The following is a 24,581-nucleotide window of genomic DNA, read 5'->3' as shown; positions in this document are numbered from 1 at the left end:
AAATAAGCCATAAAACATCACATGTGCATATCACATTATCTGCTAGCATGAACGGCCCAGATGTAACACCTTTCTCATTGCTTTTGTTGGAACGAGAGCGCACACAACACACAAAACACACAAAAGCTTGACAATATTAGAAAAAAGTGAACTTACATGATCGGTGAACATAACTCCCAGTTTCCACACCTGGTACTTCATGTCAATGGAGTTAAATCTGATGTAAACAGAACCATCAGGGACACATGATGGTTAAAAGCATCAGGTCAAAATGTCCAGGGCTTGAATCAGTGCCCCGATGCTACAGTGTCCTTTCTGAAGGAGTACATCTGTTACGTGGCTTCAGAATACCCTGTTCTTCCTCAAGTACAACATGATGTTCCAGGCCCTTCTTTTGTCACCGCTCTTAGGAAACACACACACACACATATCTTCCCAAAGGTAACATAAGTGCAATGGCTGTTAATAGTGGCAAAGGGCATCAAAAATCAATCGTCTGAAATCGTACGTCAAGGTGTTACTAACAAGAGCTGGTGTTAATGTTCATCATCATCATCATCATCATCATCATCATCATCATCATCATCATCATCATCATCAGGAGTCACATTCACCTCTACAGTAGAAATGCTTTAGAGAGAGAACTGGACGAATCGATTTCCTTATACCCCATTTTTCTTTTGATATCGATATCAGGTGGCTTGTATGTAAACCCACTCGGAGCTTTCCTCAGGAGAAGGACGCCACATGGCTGTCATCACGGCAAGCTGCTTAAAGAGCAGCCAAATTCTCAGCTGCCATCTGCACGGGCTGTCTAAGTCGAGGATCATCTCTTATTCATAACACAATTGCTGGAACAATTATTTGAAGATCTCACGCTTTGATGCAGTGTAGGATCAACATAAACAAAGAGGGAAATACCTAAATGCCATCCGATGAAACTCGATACAATGCAAAACACATGACAGACCAGAGAGCTGCTTTTTCAAGAATGCAGAGGTGCGAGGAGTCTACTCACACAGCCCTCCAGGCAGAATCTCTCCTCAGCCACTTCCTCTCTTTCCTCTCACAGCTGAAGTCCAAAGCGGCTTTGTCCAGGCCGAGGAGCTCGCTGATCTTCTCGTGGCCGTAAAACTCACCGTACTTGTCCATCACCTGACAGGGCGAGAAGACGATTTATATGGTTCCTGACACAACAGCTTCCTAAGTTGTCTTTTTAATTAAATAAAGAATGACAAGCTGAATCCTTCTGCAGTCTGTCCCATAGCATCTGTACAGCTTAGGTCTGCTGACAGGAGGATGGTGCTGCTTGCAATGCATGATTTCTAAGGGTCAAAGTGGATGTGGCCCCATAGTTGCAAGTAGATATGTGTAAAGGACTGATATAAACACATAAATAAAATGAATGAAGTAAATATATAATTAGTATTGATTTATGTGTGTGAATATGTAAATTGAACCTGGTATATGTTTATTTAATTAGGTCATAAGACGGATGCAGAGTTTCTCCTGTATGTGCTGTGAGACCTCAGTCATTCGATTTATTATATAAAGCAAGAGCCAACAAAAGCATAATTTTATTGCAGAGCCCATTTTGTAATTACAAACATAAGCACTTCAGCATATGGAAAGTAATATCCACAGCCTCCGAACGCAAAATTGGATTAGCAGAAACACTTGAAGGCATTATACCATTTATATCAGTGCAGGATCTTAAAATGATGCAATACGGAGTTTTAAATGCAATGTGGCAGCGCTGGACGTGCTTTATATAGGACGAGTCCCCCCCACCCCCCCGGCAACAAAGAAGAAGAAGTGGACATGTATTAAAATGCAAAGTCACTGTCGGCTGCTAGATGCTGGCTTCCAAAAATCTCTAACTACATGGATATGAATTGAAAAATGTGCCAACTTAACCCAATGACAATGACAATGAACAAAGTCAATATATTTATTTCGTGGGACAATGAGGGACTTTCTTCTAATGTGGGGGCTTGTTTATCCCCTTGTGGCTGGTTGAAGTATTAGGTCATGAATCTCACCTCCTCCCTGTTAATAGATGGGACATGGACCTAACATTCAGAATGTGGATCAAACAAACGGTTGTCAAAGATGGTTTAATAATTTCTTGTTCACTTTCAGTCAAGTCTGGAACAAAATATCCAACAAAATTTTATAAAAGTGATCTTTTTTTTAAACAATATAATTCAAAAGCGGTGAGATTCTGCTCTCAAATCTGTATTTGGTTTATAAGAAACGAAGACAATGTCTCGACTTCAGGATTTTTAATAAACTTGTTCTCCTATAATTTTAATGAGATTTATTTGAGAATCCACCAAGTCAATTAAAATGCCCTTGCAAAAAAAAAAAATGGAGAAGTTTCTTAAAAAACAAAGACTAATTTAATCTGCCGTTCATAATACCAGAGACAATCTGAACGAGGAAGCTGAAAATGCTGCTCTGTCTCCGGAGACAATAAAATCATTTTGTCACCTGATGAGGGAATAATTACCCCTGCCATTAAATGCTTCATTACATCTCAGTTAGCTTCTTAATGTAATGTCAGCCGATGAAATATGCACACAACTCTATAGAGTACATGCAAGCACATCTAGGATTGCCTGTATATTGTTGCTCTGTGCACAGCCTTTAAGATCTTACCTTTCTTTTTACAAATTTATCCCAGTAATTACTTGGAAATGATCTGAAAAGATAGTAAATATAGTATCAAAATCATTAATAACACAAATAAATTGATGTCAAATGATTTTTACAGCTGCACCATCACTGTGAGTCATTCATCTAATGTGTAATATGATAATTAAAAAGGTGCCGGGAACTTTAAGATAAAACATGTTTTCATTTGAGTGACATTTGTGCAGTGGATCATGTGACTGTGAACATACGGCGTGTTAATGACCAGTCGGTCCCACTGCCCTTTGATGTCCTCCTCGGGGGGCTGCTCTGTCACATACAGTCCATCAAACTCCAGCCTTCGCGCCACTTCCTTCTCACGTTTGAAGATCACCAATGGGACCTGTCGTTTAAAGTCCCCTGGATTAATCTCGTCTCTTTTATTATACACAACCAAATCTAAATCATGAATGATATGAATCAATATCAATTAATATAATGAAAAGAAATGACTAATCTGAAAAAAGGTTGTGCTCGAGCCGACATACCTTGAGGCAGTAATAACCGATAATGCAACAGAAGGAAATGATTGTGTGAAGGACGGCGAGGAAGCAGCGGGACGGCTCCATGTATCCACTGCTCTCCTCCAGCACAAAATATACTCTGCCCTCATTATTGTCCTCGGCGGCAGCGTCCGCGTCTTCGCTGTGGACAAATGTGACGGCTCCTTCTTCTTCTGGTGGTGCAGGCAAGGACGCTACCTGAGAAGACAGCAAGAGACGGAAAGTAGAGGGATTTCACAGAGGACAAACATTAATTTATTTTTCAGATGGTCAAAATATTGTTTCCTAAAAAAGGCCTACAAGAGTCAAAAGTAATCATTCACTAATTTTGATTTGTCCAAAACATTCACAGACCCTAAAGAAGTGTGAAGCCCTCCGTACATTCAATTACAGGATGTCCTTGAATACTACATAAAATAAAACATATCTATGTTAGAATTTCTCTCGCAAGAGCATCACCTTGTAGAAGAGGAGGATGAAGTTGATTGCAAAGGCCACAAAGAGAGCCAGTAAACGCATGTTATAGAAATTCCTCGCAAAGTAGTTCTGGGGTGGAAAAAAAGAAAAAAGCATTCAAGTGGCCATGTTACTTTATATGTTTGTGTCTGTGCATAAAGGATAAAGGAGATGTAAGAGTGTATCTGTCTCTGGTTTGTATGTCAGTGCAAAAGAGCACAAGTATGTGTGAGTGTATTTGTATTATCACCAGCAGGCTCTTGTTACAAGTGCTCGTCATCTCCCAAAAGGCTGAATGTTGCCTCTCTGGTTCCTCGCAGCTATTAGAGCATCTCTTGTCCCTCCATCCCGACTCCACTCTCTCCTTCTCAGTTGTCTTCTCAGATTCCGTCTCTCTGCAAAGAGCCCAAACACATGTTGAAGGGAAGATGAAGTCAGACTTTATTTCTCAATAGAAGAATAAGAAAAAGTTAAATTGACAATATATTTTTTATTGGTTTTATGCCCTTCATGTGCTATCATCCAAACCAAGTGTTAATTAAAAAATGCCTCTGTTTGAACAGGGAAGCCAGAGACTCACTTCTCTAATTCAGGCGTTCTCTCATCTTCTGCGTTTTCCTCTGTGGCAGCGTGGGCCTGAAACTGCTGTCAATAAAATCATTATGAGAAATGAAAAACTAGCAGCAATCAGTTCACTATCAAAGCAATACAATTAGGAAAATGAGGCTGAACAACAGAAAACATGAGATATAAAATCCACTGAGCACCATAGATGGTCATTAGGGTATAATCTCATGTTATACAAGATACAAATGAATCCCCACCGTCCTCTGATGCTTCTCAGAAGAATCAGCCGCTGCTCTGGAGGTTGCGTTGAACAGGTCTGTCACACTGGCAGTGAGATCCTGGTTCATGAGTCTGTATTGACTTCCCTCCCTCTTCACTTTGAGGCCGAAAATGTCTGACATTACATCCACCTCCCTGGAGGAGGCCGCAGCCGCCCCCTGCCCGATCTCCCTCAGTTCTCTCTGAGACGGGACGCAGGAAGAGAACTTCCTCTGTCGATTCACTGCACTCTGCGCCTCCATGACCTCATCAAGAGTCGGCTCAAGGATACCAGCAAACAAATCAGATACCCGCATCCTTTTGGCTCCCTCAATGAGCCCACCGCTGACGAAGGCTATGTACAGCATGTATGTGATGCAGCGAAAAACAACACAAATGCATCGGACCTGAGACATGAGAAGGAATCTCAGGAAGGAAAGAGCTGACATGATGAGATCCTTCAGAGTCATCTTCATCAGTGTCTTCAGGGTTTGAAAAGAAAGAAGACATGTCAGCAGGAGCCACCAGCGATATATGAAGAATGCTCCTCTTTTGTCCGAGTCTTCTTCTTCATTCCTGCTCTGTTCGTCTTCTTCTTTCCCAGCATGCCTCTCTCCAACGTCAGAGCCAGATATCTGGGCCGCGAGCTGCATCTCAAAGATGGTGTCCTCGCAGAAATTGACAAACATCTCCATTTTCTCCTTTTCTCCCCCTAAGTTGATCACATCAAAAATGAACTGCCTCTTGGACTCTTTGACCTGCGGCTTCTCCCACTGGGTGCGGCTGGACTCACTGATCTCAAAGTAGACCCGTTCAATCCGCTTTCCACCTCCAAGGATCTCAATTCGTCCAAGATAGGGCTGAAAGTACGTCAACACGCACTTGGCCAGTTCCAAAAATGTCCTCAATCGTGAATCGTTTGGCATGTGTTCGGACAAATTGGTGAGGAGAACAGCGATGCTGAAGCCGATGTCTTTGGCCGGCTCGTGGAAGCGATCCACAAAGGCCTCGTAATCCACAATCTCACTTTTGTCTGTGTCCGTGCAGGAGAGGAGAAAACTTGTCTCAGCTTGGGAGAAACGTCTGCAATTTTCCATGGCTTTCTGAAATTCCTTCCTGGATATGCAGCCCTTACGCTCGGGGTCGTACTCTCTGAAGGCGTCTGAAGAGGTGAAGTCTTTGAGTTTGAGGAACATGTCAAAAAAACGGAGGATCATCTCCACATTGCCTGACGACTCCACCAACATGTCCACCATCTGCTTTCCAATAGTTCCATTGACAACATTACCTGCAGGGAGGAGACATTTTATACCGGATAAAATAAAAAACTTTTAACACCAAGTATGAAAAGCTGGGTATTTGGAAATCTTACCTTCTAACATGGACAGCAGAAACACAACCATATCCTTCTGTAAATCCATCAGTTCCTTCAGAAGCTCTATTTGCCTTGAATCCTGTGAGTAATAAAACACTTTTGACATTGGCTAATTATATCTATTCACTCTTACTTTATTATGGAGAATATTGATGAATTTTAGAGTGAAATATGCAGAATGAATGTGAGTCGATACCTGTGAGAGCTTCATCTGCATGTTGGCAAAGACGTGGAGGAATCCCACCACAGCGTCCCACAGACGACTGTGAGCCAGACTCTGCTGGTTCCCAGTACACGGGCCCTGGATCAAAACATTGATATTTTTTTGAGCTGCTTCATTAAAATACATCTCAGGTCATAGAAAGACACGACATAAATATGTATTCAAAAGAGTCAAAAGACGGATGTGATAAAAACTGACAGACCTGGATGTATTCTGTGAGCGTGTTGAACACCTGCTTGGACACTTCGATGGCTTTGGAGAAGTTGTGTTGACCGTGTGTGTCAATCACAGGTTTCCCTGAGTAGTACCAGTAGAAATCACTGATCGATTCCTAGTGTGGCAAAGCAAAACATTTATTTGTGGCTCATTATCACAATATTTGAATCCTTAAAAATAAGATGACGACGACTATGAAGAATATGAAAAGATTATGCTGATCACAACATTATTACCTCCGCTAATGAGGTTTTCGTTTCTGCTGTGTAATCCTGTTAGCAGAAAGACTACTGGACCGATTTATTCTAACTTAGTGGAAAAGCGGGGAATGGGCCAGAGAAGAACCCATTATGAAGAGAATTGTATATAGGGGATCAGATCAACTATTTAACTTCTAGTAATGAATTTAAAATTAGAAGGTATTTTAACCCACAATCACACAGTACCTAAGTAAAAGCTTACAGGGATGAATAACTGGAGCAGCTGTATAAAAGCTCTGTTCGGTTTGTTAGTCCAGCGTCTCAAAGGAAATCCTGTCTGTGCAGGCTTACCTGAACTCTCAGTAAATAGTCCACAGTGGATATGATGATGTTGACCGTGGTGTTGTTGCCTGATTGAGTTCTCAAGTAATTCTGGAAATCTATCACGTGAAGAAATGAAGGAAGATGCTGACAATGTGATCAGACAACAGAGCAAAGCCAGTTTGTTGCACAGGGACGTAAAGCAGTTCTCAGCTCTTATTACCATCTTTTAAAAGTGCAGTCGAGGTGAAAAACCAAATTCCTCCCTTCAATTATCTGTTACATCATCGTCCTTTTATTCCACAGAGATTTGTTTAATTCACATGAACCTTGTGACAATGGGCAAACGGAAACCATGTGGGGCAAATCACCTGAGTTGTGTCCTTCACAGAGCAGCTGTAGAAACCGGAACAGGTCACAGGTCAGCTCTTTGTCAGGCATTACCTTCTCCCCTGGGAATAAAAGATTTGCATAAAAGGCCAAGATATAAAAGGATAACGTGCAAGGAATGGAACAATGCTGTATGAAAAAGGTAAGACAAGACTGAATGAGAGATGGAGGGAAACTGGGTCACGATGGAGTGAAGGGAGACAGCTGTTGATAATATTCAACACGGTGAAAGGCAGAGGAAAGAATAGGAATTTAGAGTGGGAATTTAGAGAAGGTTCAAGGCCATGGATCTCACAGCTGGCTCTTCTCCTGTGACATGGCTTCACAGAAATGGATTTTCATTTTATTTAAATTTCCATATGAATACAGTACCTGAGCTCTCGTCCATGGCCATGCCTAATCCTTCTGCTTTGTTCTGCCTCTCAAAGGCATTTAGATCCAGAACACTGGATGGTGGAACACAACACACACACACACACACACACACACACACACACACATACACACACACACAGACGCACACACACACACACGCACGCATACACACACACACACACAAACACACAGAGAAAGGATAAGCAACGCTGGTGCATTTTAACCACTTTGATCAATCAGTAACTGTAACCTGTCAGTCTTCGATGACATGTGACAGGCCTTGTCAGAGGGTTTTCTCCTACGTTCACTAACCTACACGACCGCATGAGTCCAGCCGTGCTCTGAAAGAAGCCGACGTCTCGCTTCTCTCGGAGATAATCCAGCATTTTCTGTCAAACAAAGGCATCAAAGAAAAAGGTCTGACAAATGGGGAGAGATCTCACCTGAAGGTAAGATTAGGTGGAGATTATTCTTTTTCATTACTGCAAGAAGCTTTGCTGCAGTGTCTGTGTGTCACGGCACCGTGTTTATAGAAAGATGCAGAAGTGATTAGTCCTTAATGAGGAAGAATTCAACATGCTGAGGAAAGGGACCTTCATTTAGACAAACACATCATTGCAGGAAAAGACAATGATCATTTCATATTCATTTAAAACAGACTACAACAGTCAACAACCATTTTTACTAATAAACATGATTCTAACACAGAGAATTATTCTGTTTATATTTTAGACCTTTTCTCCCACATGGCAGTCTAATCAAGCTTCTGGAATGACCTTATTTTTTTGTGTCATCTCATCTAATGGTACCTTTTCTTTAATCGTATCTATGTCCATTCTAATCATCTTGGGGGATTTCTCTATTAGTAGAATAATAGGGATAAAAACTGCAGTATTGTACCTGTTGAACTGTGGCATTCCCTCCGTTGAGAACAGCAATACCCAGCTTCAGAGTCGGGGCAATGGTGGAGCCCATGGCCCCTGATGAGATGCGAAATAAACGCTAACAATGACTCAACAGAATAATGCTCAGATCATGGTGCCCACTTGTAGGATGGGGGTTCATTAAAGGAGACAGAAACTTGAACATATACAGAATTCCTCTCTACCAAACCACACTAGACTCAATATGAGTAATCTACACCATCCTTCCTACCTTTGCTGGCACTGATGGTTTGTAGAACCATCTCTGAAGCTCCACGAAGATGCAGCCTGGCTTGCTGGTACAGCAGCTGTTGCTTCTCCATCTCCTTCTCCTGAGAAGCCACAGAATGGTCAATTCATCTTTATCAGTGTTTTCACCCTGCTACGAATATACCTTTAATAAACTGACTGAATAAATGTTCAAACGTTTAAATTTTTTATTATCACACTGTAGAGAAAATAATACGATGAAAACATTGCGCCACATCAAACAGGTATTTTATCAGTGAGAGCCCATTCACTCACTTCAAAGCTTTCCAGCTCCTGGTTTCCACTGTCGTCATCCTCTCTGTGGCAGCTCTGCAGCCGACGCACAAAGCAAGGTTGAGATGAAGAACAGACGAAAGAAAATACAATAAATCAATATAGACAAAGATGTAACATTTAAAAATTCACGGGCTTCAATGTTAACTTGCACTTTAGGTGATGTACTGCATGTGGTTACTGTACTGGTAACTGACCTTTGACCCAGTACAAGCAACCTTTGTAGTAGCAACTGTAAAATTGACGATCTTTTAAATTATGAATCTTGTGAGTTTTCTCACGTGCCGAGTGTTTATCTAGCCTCGTAAACCAGGATAGTTTAAGAGGGAGTTAAGAGTCCTGCGCTACCATAAGCTATAGCTCTTATTCACAGCATCCAAATATGCCAAAATAATATGAATCTATCACCTACGATCCACAAACGGCCACAGGGTTTTAATATGCTAATGCATTTGTTCCATTTCTGTTAAATCTAATACAACCACACATTTCTCAGACAGTCAAACCAATCAAATAATAGTACCATATATATTATTTAGTGCAGGACTTGTAAATAACAGCATTTATAGACTCATTTGGATCATTCTCCATGTTCTATTACCTTGGCCATAATAGCAGCGTAGGACATGTAAAGACTGTCATTTCCAAGCTTACTGTGGACAGAGAAGACAAGTGAGATAATATCAGGACAGATGCACGCAGGATTCTAGAAATGGCTCGTCAGTGAAAGGGTCCCAGCAAATGTGCAGCTGACCACTATGGATCCATTCACGGGGCTTTAAACATTGTCCTCTTGATTGCATAACTGAAAGTACAACCGTCTCCAAGCAGGGCCTCTGTCCTCCATGTGAACAGTTTACCCGGTGGCCTTGATCATTTTTATCGATCGCCACCAGTTCACCTGGAATGTGGCTGATGTGATTACATCTGAGGTGGGAGTGCTCACCCACCGCTAATGTCCTGAGAGTGACTTGGAGCAGTTCATTTAATGTCGCGGCCTCAGATATATGAGCATATCTGGTGTGAATGAGCGGAATGTGTGGGACTCTGAAGGGATCAAATTGAAATATCACAGCGACAGCTCGAGGGGATGGCTGGATCTAAACATGCATAATAGAACTAGAAGAATATTCAGTTACATGTTTGTTCGACAAGCAGCATGTGGTGAAAACAAAACGCCAATGAAGATTTCATAATGTGCAGTTTATATTAATAACCTGAATACAAAAACAACACAATTAGAAAAACCAAACTGTTAATGCTCTATTTTAAAGTAAGTAAGAGAAAATCCACATGAATTGAACCTGTAAACATTTCTGCAGGGTGAACTTTGAAAGAGACTGAACAAAGATATCGCTGAATTCAGGCTTTTCAGAAAAACAATAGCCAAAGATTCTGGACAAAAAAACTAAATTACCCTTCTGACCAATTTGATATTGATTTTCAGTAATACCAGTACGAGTAATACAAGTAGAATGGGGTTTTTACTGCTTGTGATCTTTTATAATGAACACGCACACACACCTCCTTTCCATCAGTGCGCTGCGACTGAAGAGTGTAATGAGTTGTAGGAGGGGATCGATTGGTTTGGCACCTTCTTCTACATTCCTTTCTTCTCCTCTGTCGCCCCCACACAACTCCATCACTCCTTCCTTCTGCAGTCCAGAGAGAGAGACAGAGAGAGAGAGAGAGAGAGAGTGAAGCTACTAATGCGTGCTCTTAAATACTGCTACACACTGACCATCCACAACCCCCTGGGTGCTGGCAGCTACACTCCAACACAAACACACATGCGTAACAGGATCGTGGTTAAGTGCACACAGAGGACAATCACATAGGGAGATTTAAGCCTCAGTACATGACAATACTACTAGTAATTCAATAAAAAATGTATGCAGTATTTCCACACTTAAAACACAAAGAACATAAGTATACCAGAGGATGTCACTATACATTTTTAATTAGCTTAGTTGTTATTAGTATATATGCGGCAAAGTAGGCGAGATTTATATTAAACCTGGAGGATAAAGCTGCCAAATCAGGTCAATAAATTAGCTTATTATCACAGAAAAGGCACAGTGACTAAAAGCCCATAAAGATGTTGCTCTTTTGTGTAGACGTTAATGCAGACATGTAGTGATGTCAATATGGCCTCCTTTTCCACTCACGGCTAAATCCTCCACCAGCTTCTCCTCAAAGCTGTGGTCTTCAGCGGAAATCCAGGATTTATTGTAGCCTTGGAGGAACAGGTTGACAGCTCTGTGCCTGGAGAGGAGGAGAGGACGAGGAAAGAGTGATAGACATCGAGAGATTTATATCATCCCCCATTCGCAATCTGACAAATGCAAATAGAAGACATTGAAAAACGGGCAGCATAGAAGGAAACTATTAAACCACAAGCTCTGATTAGACTCATTATTACTAATTTGTCAAGGACTCCTATGCCTGTCCGGGGTAATTATACATCCAGAGTGAGGGAGTTAAGAGTCCTGCGCTACCATAAGCTATAGCTATTATTCACAACATGCAAATATGCCAAAATAATATGAATCTATCACCTAGGATCCACAAACTGCCACAGGGTTTTATTATGCTAATGGATTCATTCCCATCTGACACAACTGTGACTGATACGTAGAGCTGCCATTTAAGTGCCTGAATAGGTTTGTGGTTCTATTGTGCTTCTGTACAATCTAATTCAGCTTTCTCAGCGTTTATTGTTCACAAGAGTTTTCTTCAAGGCCAAAGAAAAACTACTTTTAGGAAAATGTGATGACATGATGGTTTTTCCTGACTCATATAGACTCATCTATCAGTGGGTCAAAGTAAAGCCCTCACTGACAGGCTCTGTCAAAGACTAGTGAATTACCCTTAATCATAGATGTTCATTCACTTCTGTGACAGGCTCAGTTAGTTTTCTCTCACTCTCAGACAATCAGAAAGAAAATTGGCCAGAGCCGCACTATAGACTGAATTATGTAAATGCTTGATGTTTCTGTACCTGGGCAGGTTGTAGAGAGGAGCCATCCTCAGGCAAGCGACCACTGCTCGTTTCCTCTGCTTGGAAAGGACCTGCTGCCACGCTGGTTTCTTTCCTCTCTGCGGGTGTTCAACCTGAACCCGAAAGCAAAGAGAGATCAGTGGGGATGAACGTAATTTCCACCGACCGAAGAGGCTTGTATTTATCATACATCATTATACATTATAAGCTCACCTGGTCCAGGTAATAAAGGACACGAGCTATTCCCACAATCCTGTCTACATTCCTCTGGGTGCAGGTGACCTCCTCTGACTGGTTCGGGTGTTCAGTCTGAATGGTCTCCTGCTTCAAGCCGCTCAATGCCTGTAAAGACAACAGTATTAATTTATATTTTTCTAATAGTTCAACCATTCAAATGAATACAAACTTTTTCAAACAAATTATTTATTTTGTGTCAATAAGTGAAAAAAAAGTGTCTGCAGTTAGGATTAAAAAGGTTTAACAGGAAGGAGTTTATTTAGAAATGGGCGGAGTAACAGTCATCATTAGGGGATAATGTCCTCGATCTTGCTTTCCTCATTAATATGTGTTTCTTTGCTTGAACAACGATTAAGACTCACTGTTGACTATTAATTCGTGCCAACCAACAAATGATGACAGGAGGGGCGGTCCTAAGATACACAACTTTCTGTTTTAAAGTTTGTTTATGCTAATGAGAAGACAGAATTTAAGTAATTTTCATCCCTGACATATGAATAAACAGATTTATCAGTGAGTGATGAATAAACAAACACTGCGTGCATATATTGTACAGGGTGGTGAGTAAATCACATGAATGTCTCCGGTGAACAATGAGTCATTGATTTAGATCATTTAAAGAAGCAGCCTCGGATGTTACCGGCTACGCGAGCCTTCTTCAATCTCATTTCCCTCACACTTGTTGCCTTCCACAAATTAAAAGTCACATGCACTCAGGCATGTCAATGAATATTCAGAGTATCTGCAGAACGTAGAAAATATATGCACTTCGTTTAATATCTGAGCATAGTGCAAACAGGAATTCATATTATCAATGTTATCAGATTGTTTGTGGTGTTTTCACTCCGACTAAGGATAGACTGATGCCACTAATATCAGTCAGAATATCCTTTAGGAATGTATTTAACTTTTGTGCAAAGACGTTAAACCTCACAAAATGAGTTCAAATACATACTCCGTCATATATTGTACAAAAGGTCTATGAAACCAAAAGGTGATTTTAGGTTTTACCTGATTCTGTACAAGTCCGTTGAAAACATGCTCTCGAATCTCATCTTCAGTGTTCTTCTATGGAAAGTCAACAATTACCCAGCATTATATATACAATAGATACCCAAAATATCAAAAAACAAACTCATAGCACTGTGATTTTAAGGTTTTTTTCATCATGGCAACTGCATTAAATCTAGAACTGTCCACATTTCCAACCAACCTGAGAGAAGCCGCTCTTCGCCAAAGCGATGAGGCTCTGGTCGTTTGGAAAACAAACCCTCAGCCCCACGGGGAGCAGTCTCTTCACAGACGCCACAATGAGAGAGGTTTGTGCTGAATACCGATCCCCCTTTCTCTTCATCCTCCTCTTCTCATGGTCGAACTGAGTGTTTAAAGGCCATTTAGTGATTTAACATTTTACACATCAGTGTCTGCTTAACATTTCAGTGTTAATTAATAAATATGGCTGACCTTGGACATTGTGTCGTTATTGACCAAGAAAGCCAAGTTGTTGATTTCGTTTTGGACCACGTAGTTCTGTTCCTCCCATTTGAAATTCTGTTGCAGCAAAGACAGGTGGGGGGGGGGGGGTTACAAGATCTGTGGGCTTGAGTATTTATGGCATTTAATAAATAAATAAAAAACAATGTGATGTATCATCCTCACATGAGATTTGGCCCAGAATATAAAGACCTCTGCCACCATGCTGAACAGCTGCTCCGCCTCAAGGTTTGACTCTTTCAACCAGTTGGCTCTGGGACAAGACACAACAGAGCACATCACATTATCACCACTGAATTTATTCCTGCTAAGATATTCATTCGGCTGAAACAATAACGGATTTAAGAACTTCAAAATCCTCATTTGTATCTACAAAAACTGTGTGTGCTCTGTTTTCAGTGCAGTTGTTTAATTCCACCTCCAAGATCTCCAAGAGACATGTGTGCTCAATAGTTTCTAAAGGTGTGTAAAGTCCAGATGATAGTTCCTAGAGGGATGAGGTCTAAATAAAAAACAATAAAGTAAGTATATCACTTTCTTTCAGTCATTGGGTCTATAAATACTTTACTCAATACTTCAGTTTACTCCTGGAGCCTATGGCCTCAGAAAATAAGCCTGTTTCTCCACAGCTAAGCTCCATGGCCTTACCGATTAGAGTCCACAAATGGGATGAGGAGGGGATAGAAGGCATAGAGGTCTCGCACCAGCACAGTGAACTTTTCCTGAATCTGCAACTCTGCTTCAGAGGCACCACAGCCCTCTGCTTTCATCTGCTCCTCCTCCAGCAGCACACACTCCGCCTTCTTCCTCAACTTCTCCATCAGTGGCAGGAAGTGGCTCTTTAGCAGCTCCGTGCGAGCTCTGAATATAATTGGCTGTGAAAATACTGAAGCATATGACAAAAAGGGGAGAATAAGAACCATTATTGACACGGAATAAAGATAAGCCAGCGGCACAATACCTGCCAGCTGTTTCATCCAGTCACCCTGGCTCGCGCCCACATGGTTATGGATGATATGGAGGATGTGGCCAAGTAGGGCACTCGCATGATGAGGAGTGACAGAGGTGCAGAATGGGTAGCCCAGCTCGCCCTCAGGGCCCAAGTGCCACCAGCGAGACATATAGCTACACAGCATGGGCAAGGTGACCTCAGTGACATGGATGTAGTGGGCCAGGCGAGCTCCAGCACCAGCACCTGCCAACTCCTCCACCTCCCTGAGAGCCTGCTCCAGAGAAGGCAGGAGGGGACACGTGTCCACCAGCGGATCCGGCAGCCCCAGGTCTAAGAGAAACAGATTCGCAAAATAAATCTGAGCGTCCAGGGGGGATGTGGGATATGGATGTTGTTGTGTTTATTTATTACCTTCTCTCTCAGCAGCACTCAGGGTGTTGTAAATGGAGTAAGGGTTGTTTTGATTGAAGTCTGGCTCCAGGAAACAAACAGGAAAAGCAGCAGTCAGAGCCGCCAGACAAGCACCTGCGACTGGTCTTTGCCTGAACAGATAAGCATCATTAGTTTGACACTGACTCATCTCCGCATTCTATCAAGCTCTTCAGAGCAGGATGCTAATTATAACATTAGGCTAAATCATTTCTCTCTTTCTCCCAATTTCAGCCTGACAATAACTTGTAATAGACACAATCGTGTCAAATCAATCCTTTGGCACAAATCTGCAAATCCAATTTGATAGAGACAGTACCCCTCCATGTAGATGCTGCTGCTGATGCCCAGAGAGTAGACACTGTTGAGGATCCTGTAACAGGACACCTGGATACCCCCCACTGGAAAGACAAGAGGACGCTTAACGCTGACATTGTGGTGAATTTTCATTCAGTAGGGACAGAGGGGGAGAAAGTTGAGAGCACACGATCACAGGGAGATGGACAAGCTGAACAGCTGCTGATTCAGGAAATTGATAGTTACTGTAAGATTGGATTATTAGTGAGAGGGACAATACACTCCAGGGCCCGACTGGGATATTTAATGAGAGCTGATTTCAAAGAGGTAGAAGGTGGGAAGTTGAAGGACGGGCAGCCATGAATGATTTCAGCAGTGTGGAAACCAGATGTTCATGCAGCCCATCAGCACAGTGGTTGTGTATCTACCAGTATAGATGATACAATAGGTAACTGTGTGTTTTAGGATGTAAAACTACTATAATTTAAGCCTTTCTTCTGTCGCAAAGATCAAGAACAAGGTCAACACTTACCCAGGAGATCCACCCCACAGTTCTGGTTCCCAAGATGCTGGAAGAGAGAGGTGAGGGTGGGCAGAAGCACAGACGTTGTATAGCTGAGAACCTTAGCCACTCCTCTAGCTTGTTGACTCCGACTCGGAGGTATAGAGACCAAAGTCGTGGAGAGGTTCTCCACAGTCATCTCCAGATCAGCTGCAGCTGCCTCAAAGAACGAGTGCAGAGATGCTTGGATTGGCCCCGAGGACGATTTCACCAATGTACTAAATTGAAAGGATAAGAAAAGTTTAAATTTAGAGACTTGTTTGTTTTCGTGAAATAACAATGACACTTCAAATGTTAACGGTTTCTTTTGAATGACGGTAAGTGGACTAATCAGCTGCTAATCCATCTTCTAATTCTATCAATCTCTGCCGAGCGGAGAGTCTGCTTCTACGCTTCATGCTTCAGAGGCTTTGTCCTCGGGGAATAAAAGTGATATCCACCACAATTAGATAGCATCAGTGTATCAGTGGCTCAATTACACCAGTCATGTCTCTTCAGACATGGTGGAGTGACACTGACTCAGCTGTCAGAGCAAGGACATCGATCCAGGCAGAGTGGGAATGTAGTGCCATCTATAGCTACCTGGCATCCAGAGCCTGAGCCAAGACGTGGAGGCAGCTCGCAACTGGCGAGGCTTCGTTTCCTAAGAAGAAAAACACGTGAATTTAAAACTGCAGAATGCAATTATGAAACATGCATATGGACGAGTGATGGAAAAAGAAAGAGGAAAACTCAGGAAGAAACAAATAAGTTTATAATAAACAATTATAATACATTTTCGTCTGCATAAGCCTCATTTCCCCATCGTCCTTACCGAAGAGTGAGATTCTGTGTCTTACGAGGGCTGCAAGCTTGCAGAAGAGGCTGGATGTGACAAGAAGAGACAAGTAAAATAATGACAGAAGAGGAGAGGAAGAGTAATGACAGGGAATTAAAATCAGAGAATAGACCGAACAGAAAAATCCAACTTCAATAAAACTGTTATTATGCAAAGCATGTCCGAGGAATTGTCACGCACAAATATTATCTTCAAGAGCAGGATAGAAAAACTAAAAACACCTACCATGCAATCATCTCCTTTTCTCTTTTTGAGGCCTGGGTTCTGTTTCCACTTGAGCAGGCTGATGTGGACAGGAAATACATATGGTGGCTTTTCACGTATTCTTCCAAAAGAGGAAGGATGACCTGGTTAATGGAACAATGGCCAATGGTCACTTCATATTTCAACATTCACCTTAAATTAATCTGATGAGCTTCAATATTTACATATAAAAAATAACCTCAAGCTGTTTGTCAACAACACACGGTTTCTCTGCCTGCTTGTGCCAGTGCTTCATTTAAGAGACGTCACACTCACTGAGACAAATATCCGATTTCTAATGACTGAACCGTTACATTGAATAGAAAACAGAAGACGCCACATAATTCAGCATGACATTTTTTCAAAGGTAATAAAAAATAGTTCTCAGGAGCAGCTGCAAGGTTAACATGAGTTCATAATGATGGACCATACAAGGAGCTGAGGGGAAGAGAGGTTCAACATTTTACACTCCATTAGTTCTTCTTATTAAGCACTGGGAATTCAAAGACAATCTGATGGAACAGCTGATGGACACACAGACAAATGCATGGTTGTGTGACTGTGTGGATGAATTGTGGGGGCATGGCTGAGGCATGGCTGTTCATGGTCTTTTCTGACCGGGTCTGACTCAGGGGTCCCATCAAGGAAAAATAAACCCTTTTCATTTGCTGCCTCCTCAGAGGCAGAAGTGTGTGGGAAGCTTTAATCAATGTCCCAATGGCAATTGACACGCCCACATGGATTTCCAAAATGGTTAAATAAATTACACAGCCACAAAGGGTCTTACTTAGAGAGGTTGCCCATGGCAACATCTAATTAGATTATGCAAATGAAATAAAAAAATGGCTAAGTAGCAGAAGAAATAAAATATCATTGGTTAAATGAGGAGGGTAGGGCACTGAGAATCAATGTGAGTGACTCTGAATCAAACAGGCGATTTCGACCGTGTTTGGATGAAATGTTTGATCTGTGTCGAACCTTGGAAAAGAAATGCATTTGTTCCTGATGAGAAACGTTGTCCCCTTTGGCCGTCTGTCCTCTGGCTTGCATCACCTCTGGAAAGAAAAACAATGAAACACTGAGTCCTTTAATATCAAGACTGAAACTACAACTTTGGACAAACTATCACACAAGTCAGGGTGACATATGTATTTTTGTGATGATTCAAAGCAAAACCTGAGGCACAATTAATGAGTGTGGACTCAAATGACTGTTGCTTGATATTCAAGAAATAAAGTGTGAATATTGAAGGCTTAAATCTCTAGAGTGTCAGGTAGGCGGTGCACTCATATCTTTGGGATGTATAATGTAAAAGTTAATCAAAGTGTTTTATCCTTCTTATATTCTTTGCTCTTTACAATACTTTCATGATCACTATAAAGTTACCCAGCTCCAACATGTGCTCCTGGGCCTCCTCAGTGCGAGACAGGATCTGCTGAAGGAGAATGTAGCTCAGGCAGTTGGCTACGGCTGGAAAGTCCATGTCCACCGTCTTCCGATCCCTGCGGATGAGAGTGAAACGCTGACCTTGAACGCTGTACCATAATGTTTCTATATATTTTATCCCCACAGTTTTAAAGAAAGTATTTCAAGACAGTGGGAGTGGGAAGACAAAGAGCCAAAAGAATGATGTGATTCCCTGACTGTGGTGCCCTTAAGGTCATGACCTGTACTGGTATTTATTTAAAAAAGGAGACTGGGGTCTGATAGATAGCCATGAGTAACACCACTAGGACCTGAGCGGGGAACACCTCATTGCTCCCCACATCATACATAGTTTATCACATCACCTTTCTGCTCTCATAAGCTTATTCTGCACTCACCTCCACACAGTGTAGCCATTGAGCTTAAGGAACTTAAGAACGTCACGGGCTCTTTCTCTGAATTTGGTCTTCTCCTTGGCAGTCAGGGTATCATAGGGTACAAGCATCGAAGGTTTAACCCCTCCTGAGAACAGATATGAGTCGAATGTATTACAACTAAGGAAAGGAGAGGAGGGGAGGGGAGGGGAGGGTAGAGGAGAGGAGAGGAGAGGAGGGGAGAGGAGAGGAGAGGAGACGAAAGGAAAGGAAAGGAAAGGAAAGGAAAGGAAAGGAAAGGAAAGGAAAGGAAAGGAAAGGAAAGGAAAGGAGAGGAGAGGAGAGGAGAGGAAAGGAGAGGAGAGGAGAGGAGGGGAGAGGAGTACCTTTACTCTCAAGTTCTGATTTCTTCCTCTTAGCCCAGGTATTGTGATTGTTTTCAGCTAACTGTTCGGCCATAGCCTGAAGAAAATAGAAGAAAAGAGACAACTAAATTTCCAAACGTTTGGCGAATGAACTTCTCTATTCCTAACTTTTCTTTATAGATGAGAGCAGGCAAATATCTCCCAGCTACCTGTTATTGTTCATAAAGGTTGGTTAGGTGATTAGTTACTTTTCTCTTACACAGCCAACCCGAAGATGTCTTCTGTGCCAACTTAAAGTAGAACCAAAGTGCAACCTACTTGAATGTTGTATAAAGTAGTGAAAGTACATACACACTGCTCCCATGATAAGATGATGCTGCTCACGTCCATTGGTTTGGGGCTGAAAGTTGACGCTCCCTCAAAAGAAAGCTACAACAGACAAACAATGTGAAACTCAGCAAGTTTAATGACATTAGTTTTATTATGCAAGACTTGTCAGGTCCCCCAGTGGCTGATTAAACGTGGACTGAGTAGTAGACATACCTGTCCAGACTGAGAAACTCTGTGTGCACATGTATGGCTGCCTGATGCATCTCCTTCTTTAGTCCTCTCTATGGTCCATCCAAAGGCCAGCATGCTCTTTATAGTCTCTTTAATGGCCCAGCGGTATCCCTCCTTCTCCTGCAAAACCCGAAGAAATATAAATAAACGCTCATGTTGAACTGAAACTTGGGTCGTAAAAGGAAAAGGAGAGGAGCGGAACATGCTTGAAATATTTGGATATTTTCAAAAGCATGAGTTTTTCACCCCACACTTCAGGATTTTGGCAACAGGGTAAAAATTCAAAGACCACAAACTGAGGCTATTTCATCTTTTACATTATGTACACCACATTTGGTATGTAGGTGCCTCTGGTATTTGTCAGTTCGCTGCTTCCTTTGACAAAGTACACTCACAGACACAGACACACACACATAAAAACTGATTTCTCCTCGTACCTTCTCAGCCAGAGCCCTGTATGGCTTGAGGAGAGGGTGAACCTTGCTGTTCTCACACAGCTGCTCCCCGTGAACCCAGCCATTTGCAAACTGACAAAAGATGACACACAGATACGTACAGTGGTTCAGATGTGATCATACATACTTTTTGCACATGGAGCTTAAGAACACATGTGTATTTATATATATATATATATATACAATACATTATGCACTCTCAACTCTCACGTGTGCAATACTCCAAGTGGAATAATTCAGTTCCTATTGTGTTGCTTAAGTCTTTGTCTCAAAAGTTTTTATTTACATTTGTACACTTCATTTAGTATAGTTTGTACTTTTTTAATTGTTGTCTGTTATATGTGAGTACTGATTTTGTTGTACTCTGCAATGACAATAAAACTATCTATCTATCTATATATCTATCTATCTATCTATCTATCTATCTATCTATCTATCTATCTATCTATCTATCTATCTATCTATCTATCTATCTATCTATCTATATATACATCAACTCTAGTTTGCAACTTCAGCAGCCTGAAGAATTATTATTATGATATTACCTTGTCAAGTGACCACTTCTCATGAGTGTGCTCTGCATACTTGTTCACTGCAAACTCCAGTCTCTCTGGAACTGATACGCTAGAGCAGAACAGGAAATAACATATCAATTTATCTTGCCTTATCTCCGTTGAATATGCTCCTTTGTCCAAAAGAGAATTCTGTCCAACACATTACATTGAACAGATAAACAATTTTTCACAAGATCCAGACTCAAATTGCTATGTTTTGTCTGTAATCAGTAAAAAGTGCTGCTCAGAATCTTACTTGGACGTATCTACAGGCCGTGGATCAAAGTGTCCATCTGTGTCTGTGGAGGATTTTTTCTCCATCTGAGACACACGGCTCGAGTCCACATGGTCAGGAGGCAGCGCCTTGGCCACTGCAGCCAGACATTGGACGCAAAGCCTGAATAGCTGAGGCTCATAGGGCTGTGGAGTTGGATAAGGAGAGAGTGTGGGAGAGAGAGCACAGGACAGGGTGAGAGAGAGATACTGGCTAAGCCTGATTTTGGTTGCTTTGCCACAGTAACGATGCGTGTCCTTGGTTTTCATTACTTTGGACATATGTGTGAATTTTACAAATAGAACCACTCGGCCGAGGAGAAACGGATTATTCAATTCAAATTTAATAACACATCGGATTTAATTGTTTTGGATAGAAAGACATACGAGGGATCCCGAAGTCTGGGACTAGTAGACACTGTTCTCATGCACACCAAATAAATTCCATGTAAGAAAATTGCTTCAGAGGCCAAGTAAGTTAAAAAAGAAAAGGCAACAATATTACACTTATTTAAGAGGATGTTAAAAGAGTGTGATACAAACTGTAGCATGTCATGTACATAGTTTTAACTATACAACAATATTGTAAAACTTTGATACAGTATAAAAGATACTGAATTCTTGGCAATGAGAGCTGTGGAATCAATTTCTAAGGTTGTTTGATATGAGCCACCCGTGGGCCTGAAAGGAACCCATGGGCTTATTTCTTTGATATTTTCATTTTCCGAATCAGTCAAGTGTCAGGCAGAACTATTTTGAGAAATGAGATTCAGTTATTGATCACTACTTTCATTCTGTGTGTCTCTCTACCAAGGCTGGTTTAAGGATGAGTTACCTCCAGCATATGAAAAATAAACTCTTCATCTCAAGTGTGTACTAATGTTTGCTGTTTCTCCTGAAATTGACTTTTTTAGGAGAATGGGAAAAGAAATGAAGCGAGAAATCAATGGATATCAATTATTCATTTTCAAAAACTTTTTTCTCCTTTGGGAAATATTTTCTTTGCTCCAGGAAACTAGGACTGTAATTTTAAATCACTTTCATTCAGTACTTTACCTTCTTGGCCAAGGCCTTGAACACTCCCCAGAACAATGTTGTAGACAAGTGCAGCTCCTCTTCGGAAGCCAGATTATGGTCTCCCTGCCCGCCACTTAGCAAGTAGTACTTCCACCGCTGCTCATAGTGACTGGTTAAGAGCTAACAGATAAAAGTATTAAATGAAATCGATAAAACACACAACGTTTGGTTGGTTTATTACCATATTCCATCATTGTAGCAATCTGCAAAATGTGTCTAATCACCTTAAGTGGCATTTTGCTATGGTCCGTGAGATGAGGGACATCGAAGACGAGCCGACGGAGAAGAGGCTGCATCACGGATGGTTGCAGTTTGCTGAGGACGCCGATGAGTGAGGGGATTAGTCACATCCACAAATGCACAGTGACTGGTTTTATGACTGATTACTAAGTCGCAGAAGAATGAGACATAATTAAGAAGATGCCAACAGAAAAATCAGATCATTAACATTCAGACTGAATTTGGTAAATTATATCTGGATTAGGCACAAAACAAAAATGGATTCACAGTGATTCATTAAATATAATGAGTAGGAATGAGAAAGCGCTTGTGTGAGTGTGCATCAGCTACCAATTATTTGTTGTTTCTCATTTCTCGTCTCAGCATTTTATTTGGACAAACAGCAAAGAGGCAGTGAGGTGAATGGGAATAAGAAACTATTAATGCAATAAAACAATTTCACAATAAAAAAGAAAAGGCCACTGAAGTTACAGCTACTGAAAAGAACACTGCATCACATATGATCTATTAGTAACTCGCTGGTGAATGAATACCCCTACCTGCAGACAGCAAAAGCAACAACTCAACAATAACAACCTTGTGTAGTAGTGTGGGAGCTTCATAACACAAACACAAAATCCTACCTGCACAAGACCAGCAAACAATCTTCTATAGTGTCTCTCTGAGCCTTGGTCAAACTAAGAGCTCTGGAGAGGCTATATATGGCCTGGATGAGAGAATCAACCAGCACAGTACGTTCCTCTAATCCACAGAAAAGAGCGGAACACTTGATGAGCAGGGGAAGAACAGCTGTACACAAGTATCTGTTGAGGGCCAGAGCCATGTCCGTGGATCCCAAATCAGCCTGCAGGGGTAGAAAAGGATGTTATGCTCGTACAGTCTAATTACCTGAGTGGCACTTGACAAGAAGAAGAAGGCAGCAGATAAAGAAGTATAAAGTAAAATAAAGAAGTAAATAATGATTCCTGAACATAAAGACTGAAAATATACTGCATGTATAAAGAAAATTGGAAAATCTGAATTGGACTCAAATGGAGACGGGTGAGTCTTTTGTGAGTCACTGCAGGAAGGCATGTTTAAAAGGACTATTCAATAATCATAGGGATGTTATGAGTTTTGATCAAATCAGGAGTAGCTATTTTTCATTGGTGACACGAAACAACTTGGATCAATATGAAGCCAGGGGGTCAGAGGTGAGGAAACTTAAAAATCCACTGCTCACGGTGTCGAGACAGACGGCCGCCTGAAGGTCTGGAAGAAAACCAATTTCCAGGAGGTGGAGGAAAAAGCTCTGGTTCTCGATGCCATAGACTCGGTCGAGGAACAGAACCATCGCTGCCTTGTGGTCTGGGCAGAACACCGTGGACAGGTCAGGCTCAACCACCACAGCATCTGGAGGAACAAATAAAATTAGAGATTAAATACAAAGGTCATGTTGACATAATGTGTACAGTATATTTAACTATATACATATACAATGGGGATATGAGTGACTATAAGTGGGGGTTTAATGTCTCATAATTTAACATGCATCCACAACAGGCACACCAGGTTGTACTGTAGTGATGTTAACATTGACTGATAGATTATTTTAACCTTTAGACACCGAAGGGATTTGAAAGGAGATGCTGACGACTCCCTCGAGATCCTGAACGGGGATGAGCGACCTCAGAATGGCCCGGATGCGGATGGCTTCTCCTTTGCCCCCCTGAATTAACTGGTCCATGAATTCAGAAAAAAAAAAGTCAGTTACAACCGATGTGGGAACTTTTACTGAAGGGCACAGTCATTTTTTTTTCAATTGCAGTTGCTGCTCCTGATATTCTCAAAGGTTTCACTACCTTTCTATGACCTTTGTTAGGTATTCTGAACACGTTGCTTTCTAGTGCAGGCGGAGCACATTCAGACAGCATCTGTCAGCGGCTAGTAAATATCACCAAAGAGCTTTTTGTTTTGATGGATATCATAAAGCACCAGGTAAAACTCGGAAACAACATAATATACAACAAAATGATTACAGTAAACATGATCTTTTACTGTGAATTAACACAGAACGGACGAATAAAATACATTTTACTGCTATGGAGTTGCCATTTCCAAGCAGTGACTCTGACATTAAATTTAATTGTAGAGCAGATTCCCATCGTTATTTTTAAATAT

General features: G+C 41.4%; 1 protein-coding gene across 1 annotated transcript in view; it reads right to left on the bottom strand.

Annotated features, from left to right (window-relative positions):
- The window catches only part of ryr2b (ryanodine receptor 2b (cardiac)), a 56,114-nt gene that overhangs the window by 7,602 nt on the left and 23,931 nt on the right, over positions 1-24,581 (bottom strand). Inside the window, exons 48-97 of the mRNA XM_062401106.1 lie at positions 24,018-24,138; positions 23,644-23,813; positions 23,045-23,265; positions 22,406-22,496; positions 22,161-22,301; positions 21,088-21,251; positions 20,823-20,901; positions 20,260-20,349; positions 19,805-19,942; positions 19,613-19,690; positions 19,283-19,358; positions 18,921-19,044; positions 18,484-18,599; positions 18,076-18,152; positions 17,080-17,201; positions 16,831-16,880; positions 16,599-16,659; positions 15,987-16,234; positions 15,477-15,558; positions 15,140-15,270; positions 14,738-15,058; positions 14,425-14,662; positions 13,942-14,029; positions 13,747-13,833; positions 13,496-13,657; positions 13,294-13,350; positions 12,259-12,387; positions 12,046-12,158; positions 11,213-11,309; positions 10,569-10,699; positions 9,646-9,697; positions 9,027-9,080; positions 8,734-8,833; positions 8,479-8,558; positions 7,891-7,967; positions 7,576-7,649; positions 7,185-7,265; positions 6,844-6,932; positions 6,279-6,407; positions 6,050-6,154; positions 5,851-5,932; positions 4,478-5,766; positions 4,234-4,298; positions 3,904-4,048; positions 3,657-3,743; positions 3,183-3,395; positions 2,907-3,037; positions 2,662-2,704; positions 1,019-1,155; positions 157-217 (exon numbers count right to left, since the gene is read on the bottom strand). Coding sequence (XP_062257090.1) covers positions 157-217; positions 1,019-1,155; positions 2,662-2,704; positions 2,907-3,037; positions 3,183-3,395; positions 3,657-3,743; positions 3,904-4,048; positions 4,234-4,298; positions 4,478-5,766; positions 5,851-5,932; positions 6,050-6,154; positions 6,279-6,407; positions 6,844-6,932; positions 7,185-7,265; positions 7,576-7,649; positions 7,891-7,967; positions 8,479-8,558; positions 8,734-8,833; positions 9,027-9,080; positions 9,646-9,697; positions 10,569-10,699; positions 11,213-11,309; positions 12,046-12,158; positions 12,259-12,387; positions 13,294-13,350; positions 13,496-13,657; positions 13,747-13,833; positions 13,942-14,029; positions 14,425-14,662; positions 14,738-15,058; positions 15,140-15,270; positions 15,477-15,558; positions 15,987-16,234; positions 16,599-16,659; positions 16,831-16,880; positions 17,080-17,201; positions 18,076-18,152; positions 18,484-18,599; positions 18,921-19,044; positions 19,283-19,358; positions 19,613-19,690; positions 19,805-19,942; positions 20,260-20,349; positions 20,823-20,901; positions 21,088-21,251; positions 22,161-22,301; positions 22,406-22,496; positions 23,045-23,265; positions 23,644-23,813; positions 24,018-24,138 — 6,897 coding nt within the window. The remainder of the gene's footprint in view (positions 1-156; positions 218-1,018; positions 1,156-2,661; positions 2,705-2,906; positions 3,038-3,182; positions 3,396-3,656; positions 3,744-3,903; positions 4,049-4,233; positions 4,299-4,477; positions 5,767-5,850; positions 5,933-6,049; positions 6,155-6,278; positions 6,408-6,843; positions 6,933-7,184; positions 7,266-7,575; positions 7,650-7,890; positions 7,968-8,478; positions 8,559-8,733; positions 8,834-9,026; positions 9,081-9,645; positions 9,698-10,568; positions 10,700-11,212; positions 11,310-12,045; positions 12,159-12,258; positions 12,388-13,293; positions 13,351-13,495; positions 13,658-13,746; positions 13,834-13,941; positions 14,030-14,424; positions 14,663-14,737; positions 15,059-15,139; positions 15,271-15,476; positions 15,559-15,986; positions 16,235-16,598; positions 16,660-16,830; positions 16,881-17,079; positions 17,202-18,075; positions 18,153-18,483; positions 18,600-18,920; positions 19,045-19,282; positions 19,359-19,612; positions 19,691-19,804; positions 19,943-20,259; positions 20,350-20,822; positions 20,902-21,087; positions 21,252-22,160; positions 22,302-22,405; positions 22,497-23,044; positions 23,266-23,643; positions 23,814-24,017; positions 24,139-24,581) is intronic.

Source organism: Platichthys flesus, chromosome 12, assembly GCF_949316205.1.
Source record: "Platichthys flesus chromosome 12, fPlaFle2.1, whole genome shotgun sequence".
Classification (NCBI taxonomy): domain Eukaryota; kingdom Metazoa; phylum Chordata; class Actinopteri; order Pleuronectiformes; family Pleuronectidae; genus Platichthys; species Platichthys flesus.
The sequence above is the reverse complement of the archived record's forward strand: the minus strand, read 5'-3'. Positions and strand labels throughout refer to the sequence as shown.